Here is a 26,673-nt window from a genome sequence, read left to right on the forward strand (position 1 = left end):
TTAACGTTATATGTTCCCACCCAAATACACTTTTTAAATTAATAAACACTCAAATGGCTGGTATAAACGATTCTCATAAAATAATATAATATAAAATAAGTGAACGAATAACTCTCGTGATTTTAATTCACTTAAATGTCTCTCTTGCGAAGATGATTGCCTTCCATGGCGCAGTAAATCGAATATGGGTGTACTAGTGATGGAGCATTTTTGACCCCATCTAAAGAACATTACCTATTCACTGAACAGAATGAAGTAACCCTTTCTGGTGAACGAATTCAAATGAATCGACTCACTGGGGTGAATCATAATCATCATGGCTGAATGTTCATCTTTAGACAGTAATCGTGGTGACAGAATGAGCGTGACAAAAGTTTGCACTGCCGCCTGCTGGTGTGACAGACACACCAAGCCACATTTTTCACATTTAAGGAGTCATGAACTACATTTTATTATCAATTTGGCTTCAATATAAGCTGTTAGACTAACGAAAAAGTTTGGAGTTGTGAAACAGGGTGTGTTTATAGTACAACGACCTCAAATGTCAAAACATAAAGGGAATTTTGATTACTCCGTTAATGACCCCTTTAAGTTATGTAAATATAGCTATATCAAGCAAAGACAAAAAATATGCAGACTCTCAGTGATACTGATTTATTTTTCCAAAATATAACAATACAATAAAAATGCAAAACAATTTGAGCGGGATACAATTAAAAAGGTTAGGATTACATATAGTACCAAGTGCTGTAACTAATAAATAAAAATATTCAATTGCGTTGATTAAAAGTTATTGTCATTTCATAGATAAAACTACTTTAAAAAGTCTTAGACAGAACTGAAGAAGTTAGGAAGCTGTTGTGGCCAGATATAGGAGTCAGACCATACTGATACCATTTCGCACATCAATAATGTGCTTGTAAATTTAATTTTGAAATACAAATTTCAAACATAGCTTTCTGGTTTCCTAATAGTGGCGTTGTACAAATATGAATACCAGTTGGATGGCTCTAATCTTCTAGATTCCCCTTTATAAAAGTCACCTGTACTTAAATCAAAAGCATCCTAACATGACACATATCTCCACTAGGACCCACAACCCAGTGAACAGTATTCTCTACATAAACTAAAACTATATAGTGAATGTGCGACCCATAAGATACTGATATCATAATGAAATTACCAAATGAAATATAAAAAATAATCCACAGACTGAAAAAAAAATAAATAAAAGGTGAAAAGAACCATATGGAAAATGGTTTACAGTCAGTTATACTAGTTTGGCCTGGTTAACAAAACATATGCAGTCACTTCTGTAATCACAACAAATGACAGCAGTTTAAGAAAAAAAATGCTTACGTTACCAGCTGCAGCAATGCAAGCAACACTCCAGTCTTAAACAAGTCTCCTTAAATGTCTCCTGTGCAGGCAGCACAGCAGACTTCTATGTCAAAAAGATGATTCAATTACGAACCGATTATGAAAGCAAAAAAAAAAAAAGAAAAAAGAAATTCAGCGCCAGTGTAAATTCTGGCAAGAGTAATCTATCACTAACAATAAGCATCAGATACAAGATGCAGATTTCAACACACTGTACTATCATCATGAGGCATAATGTGGCTGTTTTCCACTGCAAATACATCATTCTTCTGTAGTCTGTTATTCTACACCACACACAAATGAAAATGACACTAAACTAGGAATGAAGATTTCTAATAAATGTGAATATTGTACTTTTTGACCTGAGATGTGTTCATATTTCGAGCCCAGCTCTAACTAAGAGTGTCTGTTTTTTGTAAGTGAAAAAAATGTGAGTGTGCGCATGCAAAAAGATAGACAACAATGCCTATACAGTCAGAGTAGTGAGACAAAAGTGTTTTACGGGCAAAAAAAAAACCCAGCTCCTGTCACTCAGACAAAAGTCGTTTTAGAGCAGTGGGTAATGCTCATAAAACAACGTAAGGCATAAACACTTAATGAATGAACAGTTTATGAGATATTTCACTAGGGATCCATATGTGCACATTCTCCCTTCCCAGTGTCCTCTCTAGTTTCAGAGTCATTACATTCCTCCTTTCCCGCCTGATGCTCCTCTTCTGCTGCTTCATTAGTGGACGACTGGAATCCACTGTCATCACGCTGTGACGAGTCAGGAGTGCTCGCCGTAATGTGATTTTCCTGTTGGTCTGATGGTGTCACTGCTTCCCCTTCCCTTAGCGGTGAATCCAAAGGCTCCTCCTTTGTGCTTGAAGGTGAATCTTTGTTCGTGTCTGCTGGGTTTAGACTTGCCCCTTCTTCATAATTTGAGGTGGGTCTTACCTCCTCAGCGGCGATTTCCTCTTTCAAGGATGATAACTCAGCAGTTTTCGGTGTCCTGAGTTCATGTTCCTCTTCCTGTACTGCATTCTCGATTTCCTGTATGGCACAGTCTATGGCCAACTCGCTCACTATGCCCTGCAGTGACTTTTCTGTTATGCTTTCTTCCTCTTTTATTGCACTTCCGTTTGTTGGTGGTTTCTCATCAGTCGCGTTTTTGTTCACATCCTTTTTGGTTCCATTAGGAACTTGCTTCTCTGACTGTTGGGATAACAAGGTTTCTGAATGTACCTCGGCCTCCTCCTCTGGAATATTGTCTACAGCGGGCACTTCCAGGCATGATTCATTGGGCAGCACAAAGGCATGGTCTTCTTCCTGGATCATGGAGACCACCTGCTTCATCCTGCGCCTTTTTTGAGCCTCTGGATCGCCGGCATTCTCTCCATCCTCCTCCTCTTGATGTCCTCCATAATCCTCAGCCCAGTCAATGGGAGGATTCTCCCCCAACAGGTGCAGGTTAGGGTCGCTGTTGGTCAAAACGATGCTGTCTCGGTACAGGTTGTGTCTCCTCTGGACGGCTGCTTCCTTCACAGCTGAAACACAGAAGGAATCAAGTCAAGTAAAGTCTGCTTTATTGTCAATTCTTCCACATGTCTACAGCCGCGAGAGGGCGCTCTATATCTTTACTGTAGACTACAGGAGCACTGAGCAGCATAGAGCGCCCTCTCACGGCTGTAGACGGTAATGTTTTCTCTTGGTTCATTTCTCTTAGTTCATTTCTCTAGGTTAATGTCAAATTAATTTTGATAAGTCGCACCTGACTATAAGTCGCAGGACCAGCCAAACTATGAAAAAAGTGTGACTTACAGTCCGAAAAATACGGTACTACAAATACCCTGAAACTTACATCTCTGATACCACTCTCTACCTTAAAACAGAACCTCAAATTACATAGTTGACTCGTGTTCCTGCTGACAATCACGAATCATATTTATAAACACATACTTAAGCACTTTAATGTTTTTCCTTTTTTTTTTTTGTCCATCTTAAATTTTTTTGCTTGTTCTGTGTCATGTGTTGTCCAGTTGTACAGTATGTGCCTATTTATTCCTGTAGCCTCTTGGCCAAGTCATGTTTGTAAATGAGAAGTGGTTCTCAAACAGTTTACCTGGATAAATAAAGGAGTAATAAATGATAATAAAAATGTCTGCATGGAACCCATACCTGCCAACCTTGAAGAAATTTTATGAGTACTACACCCCCCCACACACGCACACACACACACACACGCGCGCGAACCTTACAGCCCACCGCCAATGTATGCTCCACCGTTGCACACACATCTGTGAGAAACCTATGAGATACCTAACACTATAATACATATTATACACATAATATCCTTTCACCAATTAAGATTTATTAGTTACTCCATAACATATATAAGTAGACCATAAATGTTATACAATTTCTGCAATCACTCCGAACATTTTGTACTGGAGGCATAGCCCATGGAAACTTCTTCCACCTGAAAATCTTGTCAGAAATAAAAGTAAACTGAGGACATTCTTTCTAAATAAATCAAAACATTAAATAAATGTGCAAAACCAGCATTTATCATAATCAAAATCAGTTTGCTAAAAACAAACAACTTTTTTTAAATAATTTTCCATGCAAAGTGTTTAAACTTTTGCATTGTTTAACTTGTTAAAGGTTGCAGATTTGGCTTTTTTAAGTAGTGCATCAGTGAAAGTCTATAGATCTATCTCTCATGTCTCTTCGTTGAGTATTCACTGAGTTACAGTTCATTTTAATGAAGTGTTTGTAAATGAATATCACAGCAGACAAAGGCTGCAAACAGCACACCTTGTTTGTTATCTTTATTTTATGTGCACAAAGTTTTGTTGTTATTATGTCTACATACAAATAAAAGTAGACCCTTTACAGATTCGATTTTGCTCTTATCTGTACGATCAAAAACTGAAAGCGTAATTTAAGTTCTTTTCGGGGTTATCAGGATAAAATGACTCATAACGCGTATACGTGTTAACCGACTCAAGAGGGTTGAACAGAACACTTCAAAACGAAAGAAAACAGACTGCTCTCTGCTTGTGTAACGTTAATCCGTATGAAATGTGCATTTCTCTGGCGCGTTCACTACTGCGAAGATCGCGAGACAGAATCGTCAACTTTATCTTTGCAGTCGACACGACATTGATACAGAAAACACTTGTTTATTAATAATTATATTCATAAAATATTCATTATCATTACTTTTGCCGGTTCTTTAGGTGCATTATTGGGGATAGCTGGCTTGTGTGGGTAAGCCGTTCAGCAGAAACTCACAGCTTTATGTGCGTTTAAAGACAAGTAGACATGATGAAGACATACAAAAAGACTGCCACTCACAAGATAAAAAACACGTAAACACTGTTCTTTTGGAAGCGAGAGAAGCCTCTGCGTGTGGACGCACCGCCATTGTAATAAATGATAAGAGTTTAGTAGGATGGCTTTTTCTTTTGCAATAATCTGTTTTACTTGGATGCACATCACAATACATTACAGAAGAAAACTTCTTGTTCTAATACATCACAACTTTAAATGTTTCCTTCTTCTAGGTCTCATTCTTAGAAAGAAGTCTCACCCATCATTATGTCTTTCATGACTGTGTGCAGCACCACTTCCTCAAATATGTTTTCCACCAGAATGAAACGAGAGAAATCCTCAAAAATGAGCTCCTGGAAACGAGGGAGTTCCTGCAGAAACAACATAACTAAATATTTTCAGAGTAGTTTTAGATTGGATAATGTATTGTTGCTGTACCAGAGCCAAGACGTACAGTAGAGCATGATGGGGAGAGCTGTTTCAGCATGTAGGGGATGAATATCTGCAGAAGAGCCTCTCTGAAGAACTTCTTACGAACAGTGCTGCTGTCGTAGTCAAATTTCTGGACATCACATTTTGAAAAACAGTGCAAATTTATAAATCTTAAACAAGGTTCTACTGGTTCAAAAAGATATGACGGGGAAGATGGACGTTCTGTTTCACCTTGATGACACGATCCTGGCAGCCCTGGATGGTTTTACAGAGATCCTCCGCTTCCTGGTCCTCCAAACTCTGGTGCAGGAGCTGCTCAAATGTGTATACTGCGTCATCCATTTGCTGCACAAAACAGATGGATATATAAAACAGATGGATATATAAGGTTACAATACACTACACAAATTTTGCCCAGATTTTCAGCCCTCAGTTTGCAGTCTGGAGGAGTCACTGCAAGTCTGTGGATTTTGGCCAGTCAGAGTTGACATTTCACAGAAAATTATGTCGTGTACAATGGGTACATACTATGTTTATTTATTTATTTTTGCTTCAGATCATTATTCCATCCGTTCTTGTTTGATATTCTGCATGTTTGATATTTTGAGTCGATTTTAGAGCACATATTGTTTTTATTTGGGGTTTTTTGTGTGCGTCTTCTAACAAGGCACATGTTTTCACAAAGTTTTTTTTGTTGTGTTTGTGGAACAATTTGAAAGTCTGGTAGTGTGTGATGCCATGTTTTAAAATCGTTTGAAATTCACGTAGTGTATTCCAGCCTCTAGTCAAAGTGTGGCAGGATTCATGTCTTAAATAGGAAATAAGACAATGAACCGTTTCCACATATTTTAATCCATTTTGCCACAAGGGGGCATTTAACCACAAAAAAAAGGGTGGGAATAAGCAACATTTCACTCAATTCAAGTTCGGTCTTGTTTCCCCACTCCCTGTGCAAATCTCTCTCTGCTGTAAAAAAAAATATTTTATATAAAGTGCTAAAACATGATTATTCTGTAATTATGATTTTCTCTTGTGCTCACAATCAGTCATCACATACTAGTCTTTAAAACTACAGCTATGTAATTCACTGACCAAAATGAGGTTTAACGTCTCTACCACAACAACACACACCTCCTCAGAGCATACAGTTTCATACACAACAAAACCACAAACCAAATCACAAGTGGCACACAGAAAAACAAACTGCTCCTTTTGCCCACAAAAGTACAACCCCCCTCCCCAACAGAGACATTCGTTTAATTCTTCAAACCAGCTGCAGTTTAACGAACCATCTTGATCATATAAACATGATAAAAATAGCTCAGATGCATAGTACATATTGTACTTTGTTGTTAGTACCACGGTTTTAAAGTACTAGGCAGTATTGGTGGCTATTTGTTTATAAAAGAAATTCTTCTGAGTTTGCTGCTGTTCTTGGTTCAAAGTTGACTGACCTCTCGCATCAGGATTTGGGCTCTCTGGACAAACACAGAGGGGCTGGAAACGTCAAAGCGCTGCTGAAGTCCCTCTAAACTCAAGGTCTCCATCTTCTCATAGCAGCTCTGCATCTTCACAGGATGGAAGGCTAGCATGGAGATCTTCTCCATGTGCTGGACACCAAAGGTAAAAGAGTTTTAGGTGTACTTACGTCATGGCTCAAGCAACCTATTAGAAAACAAAGTGTAGCCAGATGTCATGGTAGGGGACTTTGGGTTACCTCCCCGAGTTTTTCCTTGTTGCCGTCATTGAGGAGGTTCTTGCTCATGTCTACCAGCTCTCTGAAGAACAAGTCTCGCACCTCAAAGAAGCCTCTGCTGGTGGGCTCCATCAGTGCATCCAGGATTGAGCTGATGTACGGCTGGATACTCACCTTCAGAAGCTTCTCTGCCTTGGGCAGCACAAGTGCTACAGACAGACACAAAAATCCATTCAACTGCATAATGATGAAATGATAGGGGTGAACGGATGTTAAAATTCTGCCCGATACAATTAGCGCTAATTATTTTTATGTTATGGATGACACAATATTCTAAATACTGTAAATTGTAAAACGACTTTGTTTTAAAAAAATAAATAATAAAAAACATATACTGATAGAGTAAAGGAAAAACATGTTAAATCAGCTTTAGGGTTCATAGCATTATAGTGTGAAGTACAGTATGAAATATAATAAAATGTTATATTACAGTATGTACGTAATTACATGTGCACAACCACTAACATTCTGCTCTTAAAGGGTTAAATCTGTCAATTATGTAAGTGCTAGATGATAATCGAAATATTACATTAAGCAGAAACTAATATCAGGAATTCAGTTATTTCCGAACACTTTTCTGTCATGAACTGTACGACATCCTCATTCATCAATAACACTTAAGGGAAGTTGTCAAAAAGTGATTTGTCAGCCGCCGTCTTTCACAATCCATTTAAGATTCACTAGAAACCTGATATGATCCGATGTCAGTTTTTTCCGCAGGTAAATGTTTGGCAGTTTTGATTCCAGGTAAGTTACTTGACATCTGTGTGACTTGATAAAGATAAATGATGGAATAAATTACCTCTTATTTTGCTGCTCACATGTTCTTTGGAAGTGATGATCTGGTCCATGTCGGTGCGGATGGTGGTTTCCAGAGGGGGGCGACCTGCTTCACAGCTCTGCACTACTGCTTCATACTGCGCCCCAGTCTGGCTCAGAACCAGCCCATAGACTGCATCTGATATCTGGCCAAAAATGAAACCGAAGCCACTGTAATACATTCAAGTTGTTTTGAAAATGCCTTTGAGCTATAGCCACAATGTACAGTAAAGCTCTGACCCACATATCATACTCTGTTGTAAAAAACAACAACAAAAAAGAAAACCTGGCAGATTCCATGCAGGACTAGTACATATAAAATGTGTGAAGTACCAGCATCCAATTCCTCTGTCTCTCATGCATCTTGCCCTTCAGTTTGGGGGTGATGAGGGGTCTCATCTCAGGAAGGAGTCTCTCCATGACAAGGTTGGCGAGGATCTGGGAAGACATTCATAAAACTAAATAGGTGTGATGAAAGAACAACACTTTAACATGTGCCTTTATTAAAATCAACATTATGGAAAATCAAAGTTCTAATACACTGTGTGTGTTTAAGTGACACTGACTGTATTCAGATCACATAGGCTTGGATGGCACTTTAACTCAGATATAACAGGAAACCTGGCTTGCCTGGAGAAGATTACAATTTTACTATTGCCATACTGGTCTCTGGATGCTGATCATATAGCATTAAACTAGTTAACGTGACATCCTTCCAAAGCCTACATGACTTTTGTTACTGTACTACAAACCTATGTAAGCTTAACCTCTATTATTCATCTAGAAATATTATCAACATGGTTTTAGAGTCACAAGTTACTAGAGGACACACTCCTAAGACTTTCACATGATGTCTCCCTTTTTATCCATTTAGCTCGTTACAGAGATAAAACAATGCTGTTAAAGAACTCCTCTAAGAAGCAAAATAATACTACCATGAAATATTATATTTCTTAGCTTTATACTTCCAAGATACTTCTTTATCAGATTATTTTATAAAGCTGGTTAATTGGCCACCTTATAACCAAAAGTATAAATGATTAAATTGTTCCAATTCACAAAAGATTTCCCCATAATTCAAGGTCAGTTCTGCGTAAACGTTAATGTGATTTAAAATCTTATTTTATTAAGAAGAGCTGATGGAGAACTATAAACCCCAACTCTACCTTCTCTTTTTCTGATGCCACAAAAACTTTCTACAGGGAGACCATGATTTGAAACGGGTCACTTCCTTTAAATCAATTTAGCTCTGACCTTTATCTGCATTCGATTAGAACCCAAACAACTGCTGCGTGACTTCCTTTCACCTCCCTATGCAGTGCCAACCAACAATATATAATAATTATCTTCCAAGAATATTATTTTTAGTTTTTAAAGTGCTTAAGAACCCCATAAAAAGAACCAGGTTGAGATCTACTGCTCTAGAGAGAAAAAAAAAAATGGTATCTAGCAAGAGCTGCCTAAGATACATAAAAGTATGTGAGTGTTTTACCTGTGGAGGCGTCCCACACATCATGTCCCAGGTTCCATAGTGACCATGAGTCTGCCGATAGAGTCGCACTGCATCTGTGAATGCGGGGGTCTGGACTTTAGAGTCCTCAGACAGTCCTGAGCAAGAGAACAGGACTTTATCATCATCATCATCATCATCATCATCATATGCAAGCAACAACTTTTGCTATTTTTAATAATAAAGAATCAAAAACCATTAGATGTTAATTTCTAATGTCATCATAACATGACACAGTTCCTTTCCATTTAGAGAAGTGAAAATACCAGGTGACAAAAAACGAAAGAGGTGTCATCCCACAGACAAGTCTCACAATCAGATTATTCAATCAAACCAGAGACAGACTTCAATATGTTTTGGTCACCGTGGTAAACAGGAAGCATTGCCTCATCAGTTACCATGGAAAGTCCCTAAACAATGCCATAGTTACCACAGTATACTGATGAGACATAGGGGAATGATCTAGCTGATCTAGCTAGTTCAGTACTCTGACTATGTGCTTCACATCTGGATGTCAGTTATGACGACATTTTAAAAGCCCACATATTGTAAAATGCTCCTGGTACGTACAGTACGCATGCACGAGTGCCTGAACCCTCACAAAGAGAGGAAGTTCGAGCAGGCTGGGTGTGGGGGGCTGGAGGAGAACAGGCAAGAAGTCCAGCACTCCACATCAGCACAGCTTGACGCCTTTTTAAACACATGCACACATCAGCAAGTGTGTTTATGAACACGTGCGGAGAGAACCAGAGAGTGTTAAGAGAAAACAAGAGTTATGTGTCGTTCATTCTGGTGACCCATTTATTATTATGCTAGTAAAATTATAAAATAAATGCACATAGATAAGTATATTCATGAAACAGAAGAAGAGCTGGGGAGGTGTACGCAAAAACAAAAAAACGTGTTTTTGGTTACTTATTCTGTCAGAATAGAATACAATACAATACAATAGAATAGAATAGAAAAAACACATTTATTAACATATATCTTAACATCTGGGCAGAGCCCAAGAAGTGTTATGCAGAAATTAGAGAACGATCTTAACGCGTTGCTTATTCTGGTGCAATCACCGTAAAAACAACTGATCTCAATTCAGTCCAAAAACACTAAATTATTAAAATACAAGGAGAGAAAAATGAGGATCTTCTGTAAAGAAAAAAAAAAAAATCCTCGCTTCACACCATGCCCTAATAACCTCTTTGACACCAATGAGCGGATAAATACAGTCACAGTGCACAACATGATGAGACATGGTCAGATAACACCAGGGCTAAGTTTTGAGATTTCACATTTTTATCCCTTTCAGTCATAATGTAACTAAATACTTGCAATTCAAATTATTCTGACTATTTCTACATATGTGTGTAGTTCCTTGTCAGATTGTCAATCTAAGGCCTTTACAATGCATTCAATAGGCTTTCAAAACAGCAACTTTGTGTCTGGACACTGAAGAGGTTTTAAACCACCTGGACTTAATTCATTAACATGCCTGTAAACCTGTTCAGTTGCCTAATAAAACGTTCTTCCAAGACTGACATGAGCCATACACATTATAAAGCTTTGTGAGACGTGAGCAGTCTAGCAACTTTGTATAGGCCATCTCATGGCCAGAAATAACAATTTCCCCCAAAGTAAGGTTTGTTACTCTTTAGAAATTAAAATAATAGTTCACCCAAAAACAAAAACTTGTTTAAAATATATCCACCCACAGGCAATCCAAAATTTAAATAATTTTGCTTCATCAAACAGATTTGGAGAAATTTAGCATTGCATAATTTATTCATAAATAGTTCCTCTGCAGTGAATGGGTGCCGTCAGAATGAGAGTTCAAACAGCTGATAAAAACATAATAATCCACATGACACCAGTCCATCAATTAACATCTTTGTGAAGCGAAAAGTTGTGTGTTTGTAAGAAAGAAATCCATCATTAAGGAGTTTAACTTTAAACCGTCATATAAGACCAAAAAGTCTATAATCCATAACACTTCCTCCCGTGAAAAAGTCCCTCCCCTGTCGTGCTCTCACATCCAAATCCACAGACGTGTTTGTTCAGAACTCTTATGGTACTCGATCTGTACCATACGACTTCAGATGAAACAACTTTTTCACTAACACACTGCACTCATTCTGATGGCACCCATTCACTGCAAAGGTCTGGAGGATCGAATGATGAACAAGTGAAATTTCTCCAAATCCGTTTCAATGAAGAAAAACTCCTCATCTACATTTTGGACGGCCTGAGGATAAGTACATTACAGCAAATTTTCATTTTAGGGTGAACTATTCCTTTAAAGCCTCTCTCACCCAAGCCAAAAATCACAGAGGGAAGATCAGACAAACAAAACATGGACACAATGGTTAAATGAATTGCTGTTGCATTCCAGACTTTACTTGGCCACCAGTATTGCTCATGACACACGGGGCTACAGAACTCAACAAGCCAGGATACTTACAGCAAAGTCTAATATAGTACAGTAGAAATGCACTGGTTGCTCTTACAACCTTGTGATTAACTGATCTTAAACATTCTACATGTAAATGATGCACTTCCAAAAACATGCTATGACTTGTCAGGATCCAGTCCTGATTTACAGTAACTCTGTTCATGCATGCTTGAGTTTACTTCTCTGGGCATCCAGTCACAGAATAACACCATCCTATTGGATCACTGCATGTTCCTGGATCCTAGCGTGTGGAAACATTTTAGGACACAGATGAGCAGTTTTAAGCTATTTATTATATTAAGTTACACATCACATTTAGCTCTTTATACAGAAGTGCAATTTGAACCAAAACAGCTCTGACACAATGCTTGCCGCAAACATATCGAGGACATGTGTCTGGCTCATGTTTTCAGTTTAGATGCTTTAATTCTCAGCAGATGTTGTGACAAATCACAGTCCCCTATGAAATAAAGGACTTCTGTTAGAGTCATCTAATATCAAATAAAGAAAGAGACATTAGTCTTCCTAAGTACATTAATTTTTTTTTATAAACTCAATAAAAAGCCAAGATTTCTTTTCATCATCTTGTCACATTTCATTTGATCTGCAAACTCACATACACAACTTGCATTAAATAAGATTATTTTTGGTGTGGCAAAGAAGATTTAACAGCTATGCTCAAAGTGCTGCAGGAAACAATGTCATCCACAAGCTCACAAAATAATGACACTGTACCAGGATAGTACTTAACATAATTACAGTACTTACATAATGAATGTGTGAATTTGCCAGGTAAAAGGGAAGGGCAATTATATCAGTGGTCAAATTATGACTAACAGTATATTACGAATCACTCAAACCTACACTCCTTCTGCAGGGTTTGCCTTAAACTACCATGGTGACCAGGTACACTCTCACAGAAACAACATCTTTTAACCGATGAATCAGACCAAAGTTACGCAACACTACAAAGAGTGTTTGTTCTGCTGCTAAAAGCAATCAATACAGATACTGAACGGTTTAAGCATTGCGTTTTCTTGTCATGTCAAAACGGTCACCGTCATCTCTCTGGAAGTGCAGTCGCCACTAACAGCTAACCTTCTTATTAAACAGCAAGAATAGAAAATGTCAGTCTAACATATTTTAAATATGTCAGGGAACATCTTAGACTAATGAATAGCAAATAACTAAACCAGTACTGAACCATCCCTTATTTGGGAAAAAAGGCACTGCAGATGTGCTTGCATTCAGAACATACTACACGCAGCAGGGATTTGGCATACTCTAACACACACACACTTTTAGATGGCCACCTTAATACCCCAGGGAACATTACTGCCCTCGCTGCAAGTGTGCATTCCCTCTCGGCAGCCTTCCATCCAAACTGAATTATGGGTAGACAGCCCCAGCTGTGACCACTCTGGAATCTGAACTACAGTGGAGAGAAAACAACTCATCGAAGTCATCATAAGAGGTCTGTGAGACATAGAGAACCTCACACCCAACAATTAGAATACCTTAAGTATAATTAGACTGAATTTCAATCACATCAATTAGTGTCAAAGACCAGACGACTTCTCTCCCATGCCCACTGGGTAGGCAAAAAAAAAAAAGGCAGTGATTTTAATGATAAAAGACTATAAAAATGCTACAGTAAAAACCTGTTAAAATGGGTAATGGTAAATTCCCCTTCTATATACAGTAAATAACAGTTAATGGAAATTCCAAGAATTCCCTGGATTACATTTCATATTTGAGTTTTTTTTTTTTTTAAATAACTAGGTTTCTTCTTAGTTGTTTCTTATCGGTTTTGTATATAAGGGTTGTGCGTTACACCTTATGTTGTTAAATGAATGTTTATTGCATTATTTCAGTTTCATGCGTGTTACCCTGATGGTGATTAGTGTTTGTGTGAATGACACTGTGCACCTTCTATACATGTCATTTAAAACCTGCTTTTGATGGGCTTTGGTTCATTATGTTACTTTCTCATCACCACCTGCATTTGGTGGTTATCAGTGTATACAAAGGTACAAAACAGATTTCAGTAATTCAGTAGGGTGGTATATTAACATTAGATCAGCTAATGAAATTATGGTATTTAACTGTAAATTTAAGTTAAAACCTAAAAATGTTGCTACTATATTTTTTACGGTAAAATTCCAGCAACCACAGCTGCCATTATTTTTTTATTTTTTTTTACAGTAAATCAATTTTTTACAGTGCATATACACCGTAAGAAGGCCATAGTGGGACCCCCTCAACACTGCTTCCTTTGAAAACCACCCTACACTGCAAAAAAAAAGTTTTAAATTTTTTCATTCAAGTCGAGTTACTTTACCGTATTACATTTTTTTTAAAAGGTGAAAACATATTTCAGTCGTTCCTGTGTGACATCAAGTATGATTATATTTTGTATAAATAATTTAGTTTCTTCTTATTTTTGAGTCATGTACAATATGGTGTTGTTTAGTATTACACTTTCTGCTATTTAGTTCATGTTTATTGCATTATTTTAGTGTCATGCGTGTTACCCTGATGGTTGCCAATGTAAAATATAATGTTTTATGGACAGCCAATTTATGGCAAATTTTGGTGGCTTTGTATTACTTGTATTATCATGGTGGTTACTAGGGGTGGTGAAAAAAATCGATTATTGATTAATCGCGAGTATGTTATGGACGAGTATGAATCGATTATTAAATTTTCAAAAATCGATTTTTTTTTTTTTTTTTTTTTTTTTTTTTTTGCATTATTTTATTTTGTAAAAAAAATTATACCGGGAGTTGAACGTCACGAACGCGCCCAGTTCCAGTTAGCAAGCAGCCAGAACAGGTGTGTAAAATGGAAAAACCAGGAGCGAGCAACCAACCGAACCACCCAGCTCCATCTGGGCTCAAAGCAAGCGTGTGGATTTATTTTGGTTTTCATGGCAGGAGCTCTAACCCTCTTGGCGCCATGGTCGAGTTTACTCGACAAGATGCGGCACTGAATAAAACGGCCGATTTTGTCAAATAGGGTGTCAAATTTCACGCGACCTCCCCTGCACCAGATAGCAGACATGTAATACTTAATCTCTGACTCAAAAAAACGTAATGCTCCTTAACAAAATCTTCCAGAGCGCATTGAATCAGTGCGGGAAAAAAAGCGGAGCTAGTGTGAGAGTGAGCCATTTTATCTGACCAATGTTGTCAACGTCAGCGAGTATTGGCATTAGATTATTATTATTATCATTATTATTTTTATTATTATCTAATGGCATCAATAAAGCTTCAATAAACCATCAATGAAGTGTTGGGACTTCTATTCGCGGACACTGATTCTGAAGGGGAATATCTGTATCCAGAAGATGACGGTGATATTGAAAGTGAAAGTACACCAAGCACAAACGGTGAATCCTTTGCCCAATGTAAATGGTCCTTTGCCAAATGTCAGAGGTGTGAACAATGTTTGCAGGGGTCGGAGTGTTCATTGCGAAATTAGCAGGCGTGTTAGTGTTGCGGGGACGAAGCGGGAGATTTTTTCCGCGCTAGACATGTATATTTGTCTTCTGACCGCACCTCTCCGCAATCGCGGTGACAGTATTGTAGTGGAAACTTTGTCTAATGCCTCTGGGTATGTTAGACGAGGTCGAAATATTCATAGGACAGTTAGGAGGCAAGGTGGGGAGTCGCAATGACCCTGACAGTAGTCCGAGCTGTGCACACTCGGCGCGTGCGCGAGGCAGATCTGGCCGCGCTGCTCATAGCAGAAGCAGAGGCGATGTGACACGGGGCATAGATTTTGAACTAAAAAGGTCTTGTCTACTTGTGTTTGTGTGTCATATGAATAATATATATGTGCCCCATACATGGAATCAGAGTGCCTGCTGCATGTAGTAAACTGAAAATCCCAACCGCTACATGCATTCGGTTTGTTTCTACCATTTATTAGTAATGATTTACACAGTTTGTTTACTACTTACTGTTGTGAAATGGAAAATCAATAATCGTTAATCGAGAATCGTTAATAATCGAAAATCGACTGTAATCGAATCGGGACTTCAATAATCGTAATCGAATCGAATCGGGAAATCAGACAGATTAACCACCCCTAGTGGTTACTGGTACGTTTTAAAGAGAAAAAGCTGATTTTAGCAGTTCAAGCAGCTTGGAATATTAATATTATATCATTTAAATGTATAATGGTTACAGGTTGTAATATATAGGCACCAATGCCATCCCACAATAGTGAAAACATTGGCACAGTATTGTATTTATTTATTTGGTTAATTTCTGCCATTTTTCCCCCCATAAATTGAACGGGGTCATTTTCAAGAGTGTATAGTATCAAGCAAAACCATATGAAGGGCCCACCAAGCAGGTGACATAACCATAAGTTGGGACAAGATCTTAACACAGGCTTCAATAGACAAGTATCCTCTTGTTTGAGTGTCCTGACAAACAACATATCAAGTAAACTAACAGTGGCATCACTGTGAAAGAGCGAAACTCTCAGTAACAATGAACTTTCTGATAGCCTTAGGCATGGTGTAACTATGTTTACAAGAGCAAATACTTGTCTAAGATTTGTAAACATACAAAAATTGAAGCATATAGTCAAGAATATGTTTTTTCTTTTTGCACAATACATGCAGTATGTCTAGCCTGGAAATAGAATTTGACTAGAATTATTCAACAAATAAAACAGCAGCTTGAATCACATTTTATTTAATTGGCATATACAAAACACAGAAAGTGACATTTATAGTCAAATGCTATAATTTCTGCTAATTATATAAAGTTAAAGCTCTACAAAATAAACATACAGCTCACACACAGAGAATGAATAAAAAAACTGCAGATTTTCATATGATCTCATCTGATTTTTTTTTTTCTTTTTACAGCCTTGAGAGGTAAAATGATTTCTATTTTCTATTTCTATCAAAAAAGCCAAATGAATGCCATCAACCATGCCAAGCGTTATGCTCGGGTTTCCTTTTTGATAAAGTGATAACACATCAGTTATTCTAGCAAGTCTGAAACAGTTTTATCCTCACAAACAACAAAAAAACAATCACCGTAATTCAAGCAGATTACCTGAAGTAATGTGCCATGCCTTAAACAGGAGTCTGGGTTTTTAAGAGACAGAGGGGAGAGTGGACACAAGGATGGGTGTTTTTAACAACAGGGTTAAGACTCACCATTGTTGGTGTGCCGGACACAGTCTTGAAAGACAGCGTTCCACTTTTGCTGCTCCTTCTCAGTCACCATGCAGAAATAGTAGTGGCGAGCATAAGGATGCCAGAGAATGAGGGGAAACTGTGTCGCACATTTCAGGAATGGAGAACTGCCAACTTTAGCTTTTACACCTGCAAAACGCATGTTGCATGATTCCATATTCTATTAAAAGTGGCCATATGAAAATATTTCCAGTCATCATGAGTACAGCTGCACAACATACAAAGATCACAGCCCATTACTTCACATTCCATTTCATCATTTATTATCTAGACTCTGACTCAACTCTATATTTATTTCAAAGAAAGGCTTCAATACAAAAAAAAAAAAAAAAAATTTTAGTTACAGCAATGCATAGGTAATAAATACATATGGTTTTAAATGTCATAACCACATGACTTTGTACATTATAAATGTTCACATGAGTCTTGTGTGATTGAATCCTTTACTGACCTTAACTGTAAAGTAATCTATTCTTTCATCTTTGCTGCCGTGATGACATAACCTTAGTAAAACCGGTCAGCCAGGAACTTTTGCTTAGTTTTATAGAGTTTAACTTTCCTTTGGGAAAAGAGTTAGTTCACCCAAAACTAAAATTAGTTTTACTCACCCTCAAGTCAAGTAAATTACTTTCTTCTTTCAGACAAATCCAGAAGGAGTTATACAAAAAAAAAAATATATATATATTTGATCGTTCAGTGTGTTTAATGGAACTCAGCGGGTGCATTAGTCAAAAAGAAATTCATTAAAAAGCACCCATCCATAAAAAAAGAAAAGAAAGAAAAAAATAGTCTCACACAGCTCCGGAGGGTGAACAAAGGCCATATGTAGGGAATCGATGCAATTTTGTATGAAAAATATCCAGATTCAAAACTTAATATTCACTTTAATGTAGCTTGCACCAACAGTTGTACACGGAAGCAGCTCCGGGCGGATGATGTATGAGGTCAGTGCTGCGCATGCGCTGCTCAGAAGTGATGCACGCGGAAATGCAGCGGAGAGATCAAAACAAGACAATGGTCACCAATTAGAAATACAAAACAAGGATTTGCAGAGAAGAATGTCGGAGGATTTTGATATAAGCCAAGAGGAGATAGGTTTTCCTTTGCTAAAGCAAGGAAACTTTGCTTCCTTTGATCCTGTAAACCAGTGATCCTCAAATCTGGCTCGCGAGAGCCACTTTCCTGCGAAGTTTAGTTCTAACCCTAATCAAACACGCATGAGTTTGCTAATCAGTGTCTTAAGGATCATTAGAAAATCACAGGCAGGTGTGTTTAATTGGAGTCTGAGCTAAACTCTGCAGGAAAGTGGATCTCGCGAGCCAGATTTGAGGATCACTGCTGTAAACAAATGTTGGTTTTCACGAGACTCACCGGTGCATGCGCAGCACTAATCTCATACGTCATGCTCCCAGAGCCGCTTCTGTGTACAACTGTTGGTGCAAGCTACATTAAAATGATTATTATGTTTTGAATCTTGATATTTTTCTTACAAAATTGTATCAATTCGCTACAGATGGCCTTTGTTCACCCTCCGGAGCCATGGGAGACATATTTTGTTTTTATGGATGGGTGCTTTTTAACTTCTTTTGGACTAATGCACCCACTGATTTTTTTAATATAATAACTGCTATAATTATCAAACAAGCCAAATGAATGCCATCAACCATGCCAAGCGTTATGCTCGAGTTTCCTTTTTGATAAAGTGATAACACATCAGTTATTCTAGCAAGTCTGAAACAGTTTTATCCTCACAAACAACAAAATAACAAGGATTCGTCTGAAAGAAGAAAGTCATATACACCAAAGATGCCTATGGGGTGAGAAAACAGACCAATTTTCATTTTTGGGTGAACTAACCCTTTAAGAATTCACTTCCTCCCTGAAGTTTTCCCATCTTTCTTTTTCATTTTCCTCTCACTTCTTTAGACTGACCTGGTAAGCTGGTGTTAAGGAGTTCAAGATATTCCTCCATAGAGGTCAGGACCCTGTAGCCAGCACAGTTAATGGTGCCTTTAGGATGCAGCCCTCTGTCGTGGGCCTACATTAGAAACAGATAAAGTATAAAGAAAGCAGTTTTAATTCAAACGAATTAAAGAATGACTACACAAATAAAAAATAAAAAAAATTATAAATACATTTTATCTAAACTTCTGGACAAACCAAACAGTTCATGGTGCCTTTAAAATAATCGATTATCAGCCAATTCCAGTTTTTTTATTTGACTACTACTGAAGAGTGATTAATTTTATTTTAATACACCCATTACCTGTTTGTTTTCATAATAGTTGATGTTGTAAGAGTCCGGAATAAAGAGAAAACGATTCCTCCATTTTTTGTTCTCTTCGAGATACTGGAATAAAGCCCCTGAGAAGATGGATTTATTCTTTAGGGGAACCTAAGAATCACAAGAATTGAAAGGTTGTTCAGGTCTGGTTTAAGCAGATAGAGAGAGAGAGAGACAGTTGTCCCTCTATTTTCAGTAAGTACCCAGCACCTAATTATACATTACATAAAGAGATGTTAGGACTGGAAGTGCTTAATTTGTGTTTACTTTGCCCACCCAGTGTGTTTGTCTACAGACACACCCCCACCACCACGGATGAATTAAAAGTGTTCAAACTGCTCCTCTTTAAAGGGTCATACTGTGATGATAATACTACACATTTAAAAAAAAAATAAGTGTGTTCAAAAATAGCAATTATCCCAAATCGAATCTGCCATCTGACATCACAGACCATCAGTTCTTATGAGAAATGACCCTGATTTTATTTGTTTCACGTGCACCTTTAAAAAAAAAAAAAAGAGACAAGCAGAGCTGAAAAAAGGAATAGAAAAGGGCTTTACCTTTCTGTGCAGGAGCTGATTCTGAGGGCCTCCTCCACCCTCAATGTCATAGCGCATCTTGTTAAAGAGAGCAACCACATACTGCTGTTCATATAGCCGACCAAACTCTCCCATCAGCTCCCCTGTCCGTGCTAACACACACACACACACACACACACACACACAATTAATGGATATACATATAACTCAAAAAACCAGCATGCTTATTATATACAGTATTATATTACAGGTAAGTTAGACTTAATGTCTTATGTATATAGAATGTTTTCATTTACTAAAAATGTATATCATTGTTGACTGGTCCATTAGTTAGCAAAAATACACTTTAATGGGCATTAAACATTAACAGTAATTCACACAGAGCTCTGTGTATCTGATCCGAAAACGAGATTCCAACGTTTGAGCTTCACTGCTTTGTCCTTCACATGCATGTAAAAAGATCAACACTGCATTTGGCACAAAAACAAAGGCAGTTTCATTATCGACTGCTTTCTGGTGGGATGTTTTCCAAATGACTATGTAGGGCTTGTTGTAAAATTTTGTAGGCATTCAGTTTCTTGGAAAAGGTTTAGGGCAAGAGAACAAAAAAACAAAAACATTACTGTCTGTTTGCTTACAATGTGAAGAGGTCATTAAATTAGAGAGGGGCATGGAAAATAAAGAATTCAGAGACGGTCAAAAAAAAAAAAAAAAAAAAAAAAAAAAGACAAAACTTAGTTATCTAATTGCACTTGAATGTCCATTGTGGTTAGACGTAAGGTCAGTGAATCACCTGCACATTAAAAATAACTCCAGTTCATTCAATAAACACAATGGGATATTTCAAGGTTATATATGATTGTTATGACTGATAAAAAAAACTGTTTCATACAAGGTGAGACTCAAACAAATCAGATACAGCTAAATGCTCAAGTTCAATATAATCATTAACAAAAGTTACAAGGGTCGCGTAGCAAGTGTTTTTTTTTATTTTTATTATATTATTATTAGAGAATAAATAAAAATACAACAGAATAGAAATGCAAGTTTTTTTCCCCCCATCAAAACAGATTATAAACCGACCTGACATATACTATAGCATTTACATATTTCAGTCTGCCAAGTCAAATGCTTAAAAGGAATTCCCTAAAAAATGTTCCCTCTCTACATGTGTATGGTCTTCACTGCAGAAATTAAAAGTCTGGAGCTCTGATTATGATTTCTCCTGACCTACACTCAATCCATCATATTTGCTGCATAAAGCCAGAATATGTAATTAAATGAACTGCTAAAGCCATTAAACAGTTGTGCAGGCAGTGCTTAACAAAGGGGAATGTGAAAAGGGAGACAAGGAGGCTGAGAAGAAGGTCACCCTGACCATCTGCATTGTCTTAAAAGGTACCATATTAGAGGCGATGGGAAATAAATGCTTGCCAAGGAAGCCATGAAATGTACTGCTATCAAATGAAGTACTAAAATATAAAATTACACACATCGCAAAATTACTAAAAATGAGTAAAACAAATAAAGAAAAATGAAAATATTAAAGTAAAAGCCCATTCAATTTTTTTTAATAAATACTATAATTTGTAACGTTTATATAGCGCTTTTCTGGGTACTCAGAGTACTTAACATGGAATTTATAGTCCATAATACAGCAATATCTATTTGCATTATATGTGTTGTCTGCATTGTGTTATAGCATCTGACTCTGAATGGTAACATTGAATACATTCACAAATTAGAACAGAACACAATTTGCATGGCTCAAGACAGTCTTGATTCTGGAAGTATTTTCCCCATTTCATTTTCTCCATTGGGGATTTTATTAAGAGATCCTCAGTTAAACCATTAACAACTCCAGGACAAAATCACAAAACTACAACAATATTTGATCAATGAATGTTTCTCATTTTTCTAATAACTTGTCTGATTATTAAGGACACTGCCCCTTTCAGGATTATGGGTAATGTAGTTTGGCTAACAGCTATTATAGAGAGAGTGATTGTGGGAACAGAGCTGATTGTAAGGGCTGGGCATGACTGTTTGCACACATCAATCTTTTATAAACATCCTTAGGCAGATCCCAAATGATCCGCTGCCATGCCAAATCATTCATACTAACAGAGAATTTCACAATCCATGTCGCAAGTCCAATAACTCAGCTTGATTTTCTCAGTAACTGATTTCGACACTAAAATGAACATCCCAGTAATGTGCATGGAGATGGTGGCGGGAATTAAATCTAGCCAAGCTCTGCTTTGGTAATGTGGAGGCTTGGAGACAGACACTTAAAGAGCAGTTCCACTAGGGAGGATAATTGCAGTACCATCACGCAGACCACACAGGGGGCAGTCGGCCTTCAGGGGGGTGGGGAAAGAGGAAGAGGAAAAGGAAGTTTCTTTGGAATGTGTCCATGTCAGAGCAGATGTAGTGAAAGCTCTCGAGAGGGAAATCTGGGAACTCAGATTGTGATACTGACACTGAGAATATGCACTGAAGGAGAAAGTTAATATGACAAATGAATCTCTCCAGGCCTGGAAATTCCAAGTTGTCCATGACTATGGGAAATCTGCAGCACATACTCTGCTATATGATGCATGGTATGATTTCACATATTTCCGTATATTTAAAAATGCTTTCACAATGGAGAAAAAAAAAAGTTCTAACAGGACATTTGTTTAAGAAGTTTGATGAAGACAATGGTTATGAACGGGTCTGGAAGAAACCACAAGATAGAGGGCATGTGTATGTTCATGTGAATCTCGAAGGCTGAGAGCGTTTGTGTATGGGCTGTTTGTTTATGAGTCACTCACTGAATGAGTCTCATGTGATACTTGGTGCCACTCCTTGTTCCTTTTTAATTTCATTACAAGCTCATGAGCAAATCAAATTAGGATTACTGTATCGCAGCCACTTCAAAGAGAGACTCCAAGGCCTCACTCTGAAAATACTGCTTGCAATTCATTAGCCAACAAAACCATAAACTAGAACACAGAGCCACTAAATAACACTTATACAGTGCAATCAGAAATGCCTTTGTAAGGATTAAGACTGCATCTTTTGTTTTGTTGCAATCTTACAAACATAGCAAACATGTCTGCTGGAGTCATTCAGGCTTATCTAGCTGAGCTCACAGCAGGAAATCCCAAAACACTTGGATCATGGTTCAGTTTGATTCTTTGAAGAAGAGCGTGATCATGGATCAACCCGTGTAATACCGGAATTCTTGATTTTGATTGGTTGACATACTTACCAAGGGTCATTTTCTATAATTGCATAGCAATGAGTAGTTTCAGGTTAGTTGAAAGTATTCTTCTTGCAGATCACTAGATTCTTTAATGAACACTTCTAAAGAAGTAACAGTGGTTTGGGATGTGCCTAAGCCAGACTGACCAACAATTCCACTGGCCCTGCCAAAAATTCAATGCCATTGTGCATTTTTCTCAAAAGCTTTTTTTTTTTTTTTTTTTTAAGAAGTCTTTTATGCTCACCAAGGCTGCATTTATTTGGGTTTTGAATTAGAATTTGACAGCACAAACAATTTGATAAATGATATTGTTTGATTACAGTACTGGTCAAGAAGTGAGCTTTCGAATTCCTGGAATTTATGGGAATACTGTCAGGGATTAAGTACATCGGATATAAAATCCGACAAAAGGGGAATTTGAAAATTGTTAGACGCCAGGCTAGAGAACGGAGCAGCAATTCCATACAGCGTCTTAGTTTAAAAAGTAAAATAAATTCTAGGACAATAATTTGGAATACATTATGATCAAACTGCTGTGTTTTTGTGATCTGTTGTTACAGTAAGTAAAGTAATCCAGGATGTGATTTACAAGCATGCTGTCCTCATCATCTGTTTTAATTGTCCTGAGAGCCTCAGTGGTGACGAGTCCAACATTGAGCAAGCCTGATGTTTGTCGTGGAAAATTCCTATTTAAACACTGGCTGATGGAAACACAAACCCTTAGGCAAAAATCTAATTCTGAAGAATAAAAATACGACAACCTGAGAAGCAAAATCTGTTTTTCTTGTTTTCCCACAGTGACACTGACATTCCAGCTAGATGATTCTTCAGACTAATTCCAAACTCACTCCCATTTTTCCCTCAGTTCTGTGGATGACTAAAAATTGTAACTTAAGAAAGGGATGAGTTAGCATTAGCAATATGAGAGAGGCTACAAACACACACACACACACACACACACACACACACACTATAGAAAGTTGAATGGATTGTGTACGGACTTCACTATAAAGCTCTATAACAAACATACTCTTTTAGAACATTTCCATACTATTATTGTCCTACGGCTTCCCCAGTAATAACCTTCCATGAATATTCCATAAAAGCATTTCCTACAAGAACCCCCCCCCCCCCCCATTGAAAACAGTGGTGTGGGGGTGTCATTTTACTTCCCCAAACTCAGACGTCGCCATCTCCTCAACATGGAAGGTTTGACCCAAAAACGTGCTTCAAGAAACATAAAAATAACAAATAACATAACAATAACATCCAGCTACTAAAGTGGTCAAGCATGAGAAGATATGAAACAGGAATTGCTGAGGTCATTTTATTCTCCGCCCACTATTTTGAGAAGATGACTTCATTCATTCTAAACTGCAGAAAGAAAAAAGTGTGAAAAAAAAAAAAAAAAAAGAGTAGGGGACAAGAAAAATGTGAGGCCATACAGTCAACAACAAACAACAGCCTACTGTAGATGTTTCATATTGTCTGACAAGCAGACTGGGATGTAGGTAGATTTTCCTAAAGTCCCACACATTTTTACAGAACCTGAAAAATTCAGTCAGTCACACCACCTATGAATTAGCCATGAGAGCATACATGGCCTTCGGAACAGAGGTTATCTGAATGTTGAGTATGACAGATCATCCAGACGGCCTCCTTACTGCTGTTAACATGCATTCCTGAGATTCCATACCTGATGTGTGCTTTCTCTTAAAATGTGCAAAGTGGAAAGTTAAAGTTCTCTCTTGCACTTCTCAAATCAATCTCAGTATGAACTTTATCAAATGAGACTAAAAGGGATCATCTTTAAGTAAAACAGTATTTACATGGGAAGTCGTGGCCTAATGGTTAGAGGGTTGGACTCCCAATCAAAGGGTTGTGAGTTCTAGTCTCGGGCCGGACGGAATTGTGGGTGGGGATAGTGCATGAATAGCTCTCTCTCCACCTTCAATACCACGACTTCAATACCACGACTTTCGATGCCTTGAGCAAGGCATCGAACCCCCAACTGCTCCCCGGGCGCCGCAGCATAAATGGCTGCCCACTCATAAATGGCTGCCCACTGCTCCGGGTGTGTGCTCACAGTGTGTGTGTGTGTGTTCACTGCTCTGTGTGTGTGCATTTCGGATGGGTTAAATGCAGAGCACAAATTCTGAGTATGGGTCACCATACTTGGCTGAATGTCACTTCACTTCACTTCACTTCACTTCTACATCATTCTTACAATGCTTCAAAAATAAAAGAAACAAAAACTGTGCATTTTGTTTTCCCACACTCCAGACAGATCACTTCCAGACTAAATCAACAAATAAATAAAGACTATTAATATTATAAGTAAAAGGGTAGTTAAAAGGGTCAGAAATTAATCAGGATAATAATACAAATATTTTTATTTTAGACATGGATTCTATTCTAGAATTGGACTATTTGGGTTTAATGTCTCTGCCAAATATCTGTATTATTGCCTTATAAATTAATGTTGCAATAATAAAATGTTTTTTGATTGACAACAACAAATCAGGTGAAATCATGTACAACTAGATTTGTATTTTATGCTGATATATCTTCAGGGGTATTAAATATTCATACTGATCATTCATGGCAGTTAAATGATTTGTTAGCTGATAAATTAACTATATGCAATATATGTTTTATGACTGGGGGAGGGGGGGGGGTTGCCCTTCAAATTCAATTTCAAATTCTACTAGTAACGTTGACCCATTTCAAATGTCAGCATTTCCTCAAACCTGTTCCACCCAAACCACACCTGACCACAAAGTTCTGTAGAGATACAGGCCACCTGGCCACCCATAAGAATTCATTTACAGTTTATTTATTTATTACACTTTTTTTATTTTTTCATAATCGATATAAACAATAGTTCGCTTGTGCAGCTCTCATTTATGGTGCCATGTGTTGTCCATCTCCTAATTGAGAAGCATTATGAGTGTAATCCTCTATCTATTTATTCATTTAGTTAGTTAGTTAGTTTTTATTCTCACTGATCATACAATGATTATTTTATGCAGTGCGTAATTTAAAACTTAAAATTAACAGGAAATAATGTCGCAGCAAAGTGCCTCTTTAGTGCGGGAATAGCACAAAGTTTATTACCCAAGTTTACTTTTTGGGGTGGAATGTAAACCTTTTCGCCCAAAACCACAGTACTGGCCTTAACTGACATTGCATTGCACCCTTTCGCAACACCGTATTTTACATACCAAGACTGATTCTTGCAAACTAGTAAAGCGTAAGCAGACACGTCACTCAGAGCGCTTACCTGTTATAATCTCCCGTTTGCCTTCATCCAGATGAGTTGAGATCAAATCCCCCATCGCGCCGCTGTTAGTTAACAAATTCAGCTGGACCAAGCTTCGTCTGAGAGGAGTAGCAGCAGGGCGCTGGTTTCCTATGATAAGATATGAACTGAAGTTGATTCAGCGGCTCCTCCCTCTTTTTCCTCAAGTTGTTTGAACGCAGGAAAAGTGGCTGGAGTTGACAGGAAGGAAGACTCAGTTTTACATAACTCTTGATTCAATGCTTCTAGTCCCGCGTGAAGCACAGACCCTGTGCTCGGTTTCTGCGTCAAAACAAGTTTCTTCACGAGACACATGAGCGTGTTGAAGGCGGGGTGACAGGAATCTAAATTCACCTCCAATTAGAGGCGGGGCTGTGTGTTCATTCCAAGAGCGAATCGGCGGCTTTGAACAAATCT

General features: G+C 37.7%; 1 protein-coding gene across 1 annotated transcript; it reads right to left on the minus strand.

Moving 5' to 3' along the window:
- Positions 1-635: 635 nt before the first annotated feature.
- On the minus strand, positions 636-26,606 carry LOC113074097 (niban-like protein 1). Its single transcript, XM_026246823.1, has 14 exons — positions 26,239-26,606; positions 19,727-19,857; positions 19,149-19,277; positions 18,815-18,920; positions 16,844-17,011; positions 9,198-9,313; positions 8,039-8,143; positions 7,689-7,851; positions 6,848-7,035; positions 6,585-6,740; positions 5,362-5,475; positions 5,153-5,260; positions 4,958-5,069; positions 636-2,909 (listed from the first exon to the last, which is right to left on the minus strand). Exons 1-14 carry the CDS (start codon positions 26,291-26,293, stop codon positions 2,005-2,007), a joined length of 2,556 nt encoding a protein of 851 aa, XP_026102608.1. The 5' UTR covers positions 26,294-26,606; the 3' UTR covers positions 636-2,004.
- Positions 26,607-26,673: the final 67 nt, after the last annotated feature.

This window comes from Carassius auratus, chromosome 5, assembly GCF_003368295.1.
Source record: "Carassius auratus strain Wakin chromosome 5, ASM336829v1, whole genome shotgun sequence".
NCBI classification, from domain to species: domain Eukaryota; kingdom Metazoa; phylum Chordata; class Actinopteri; order Cypriniformes; family Cyprinidae; genus Carassius; species Carassius auratus.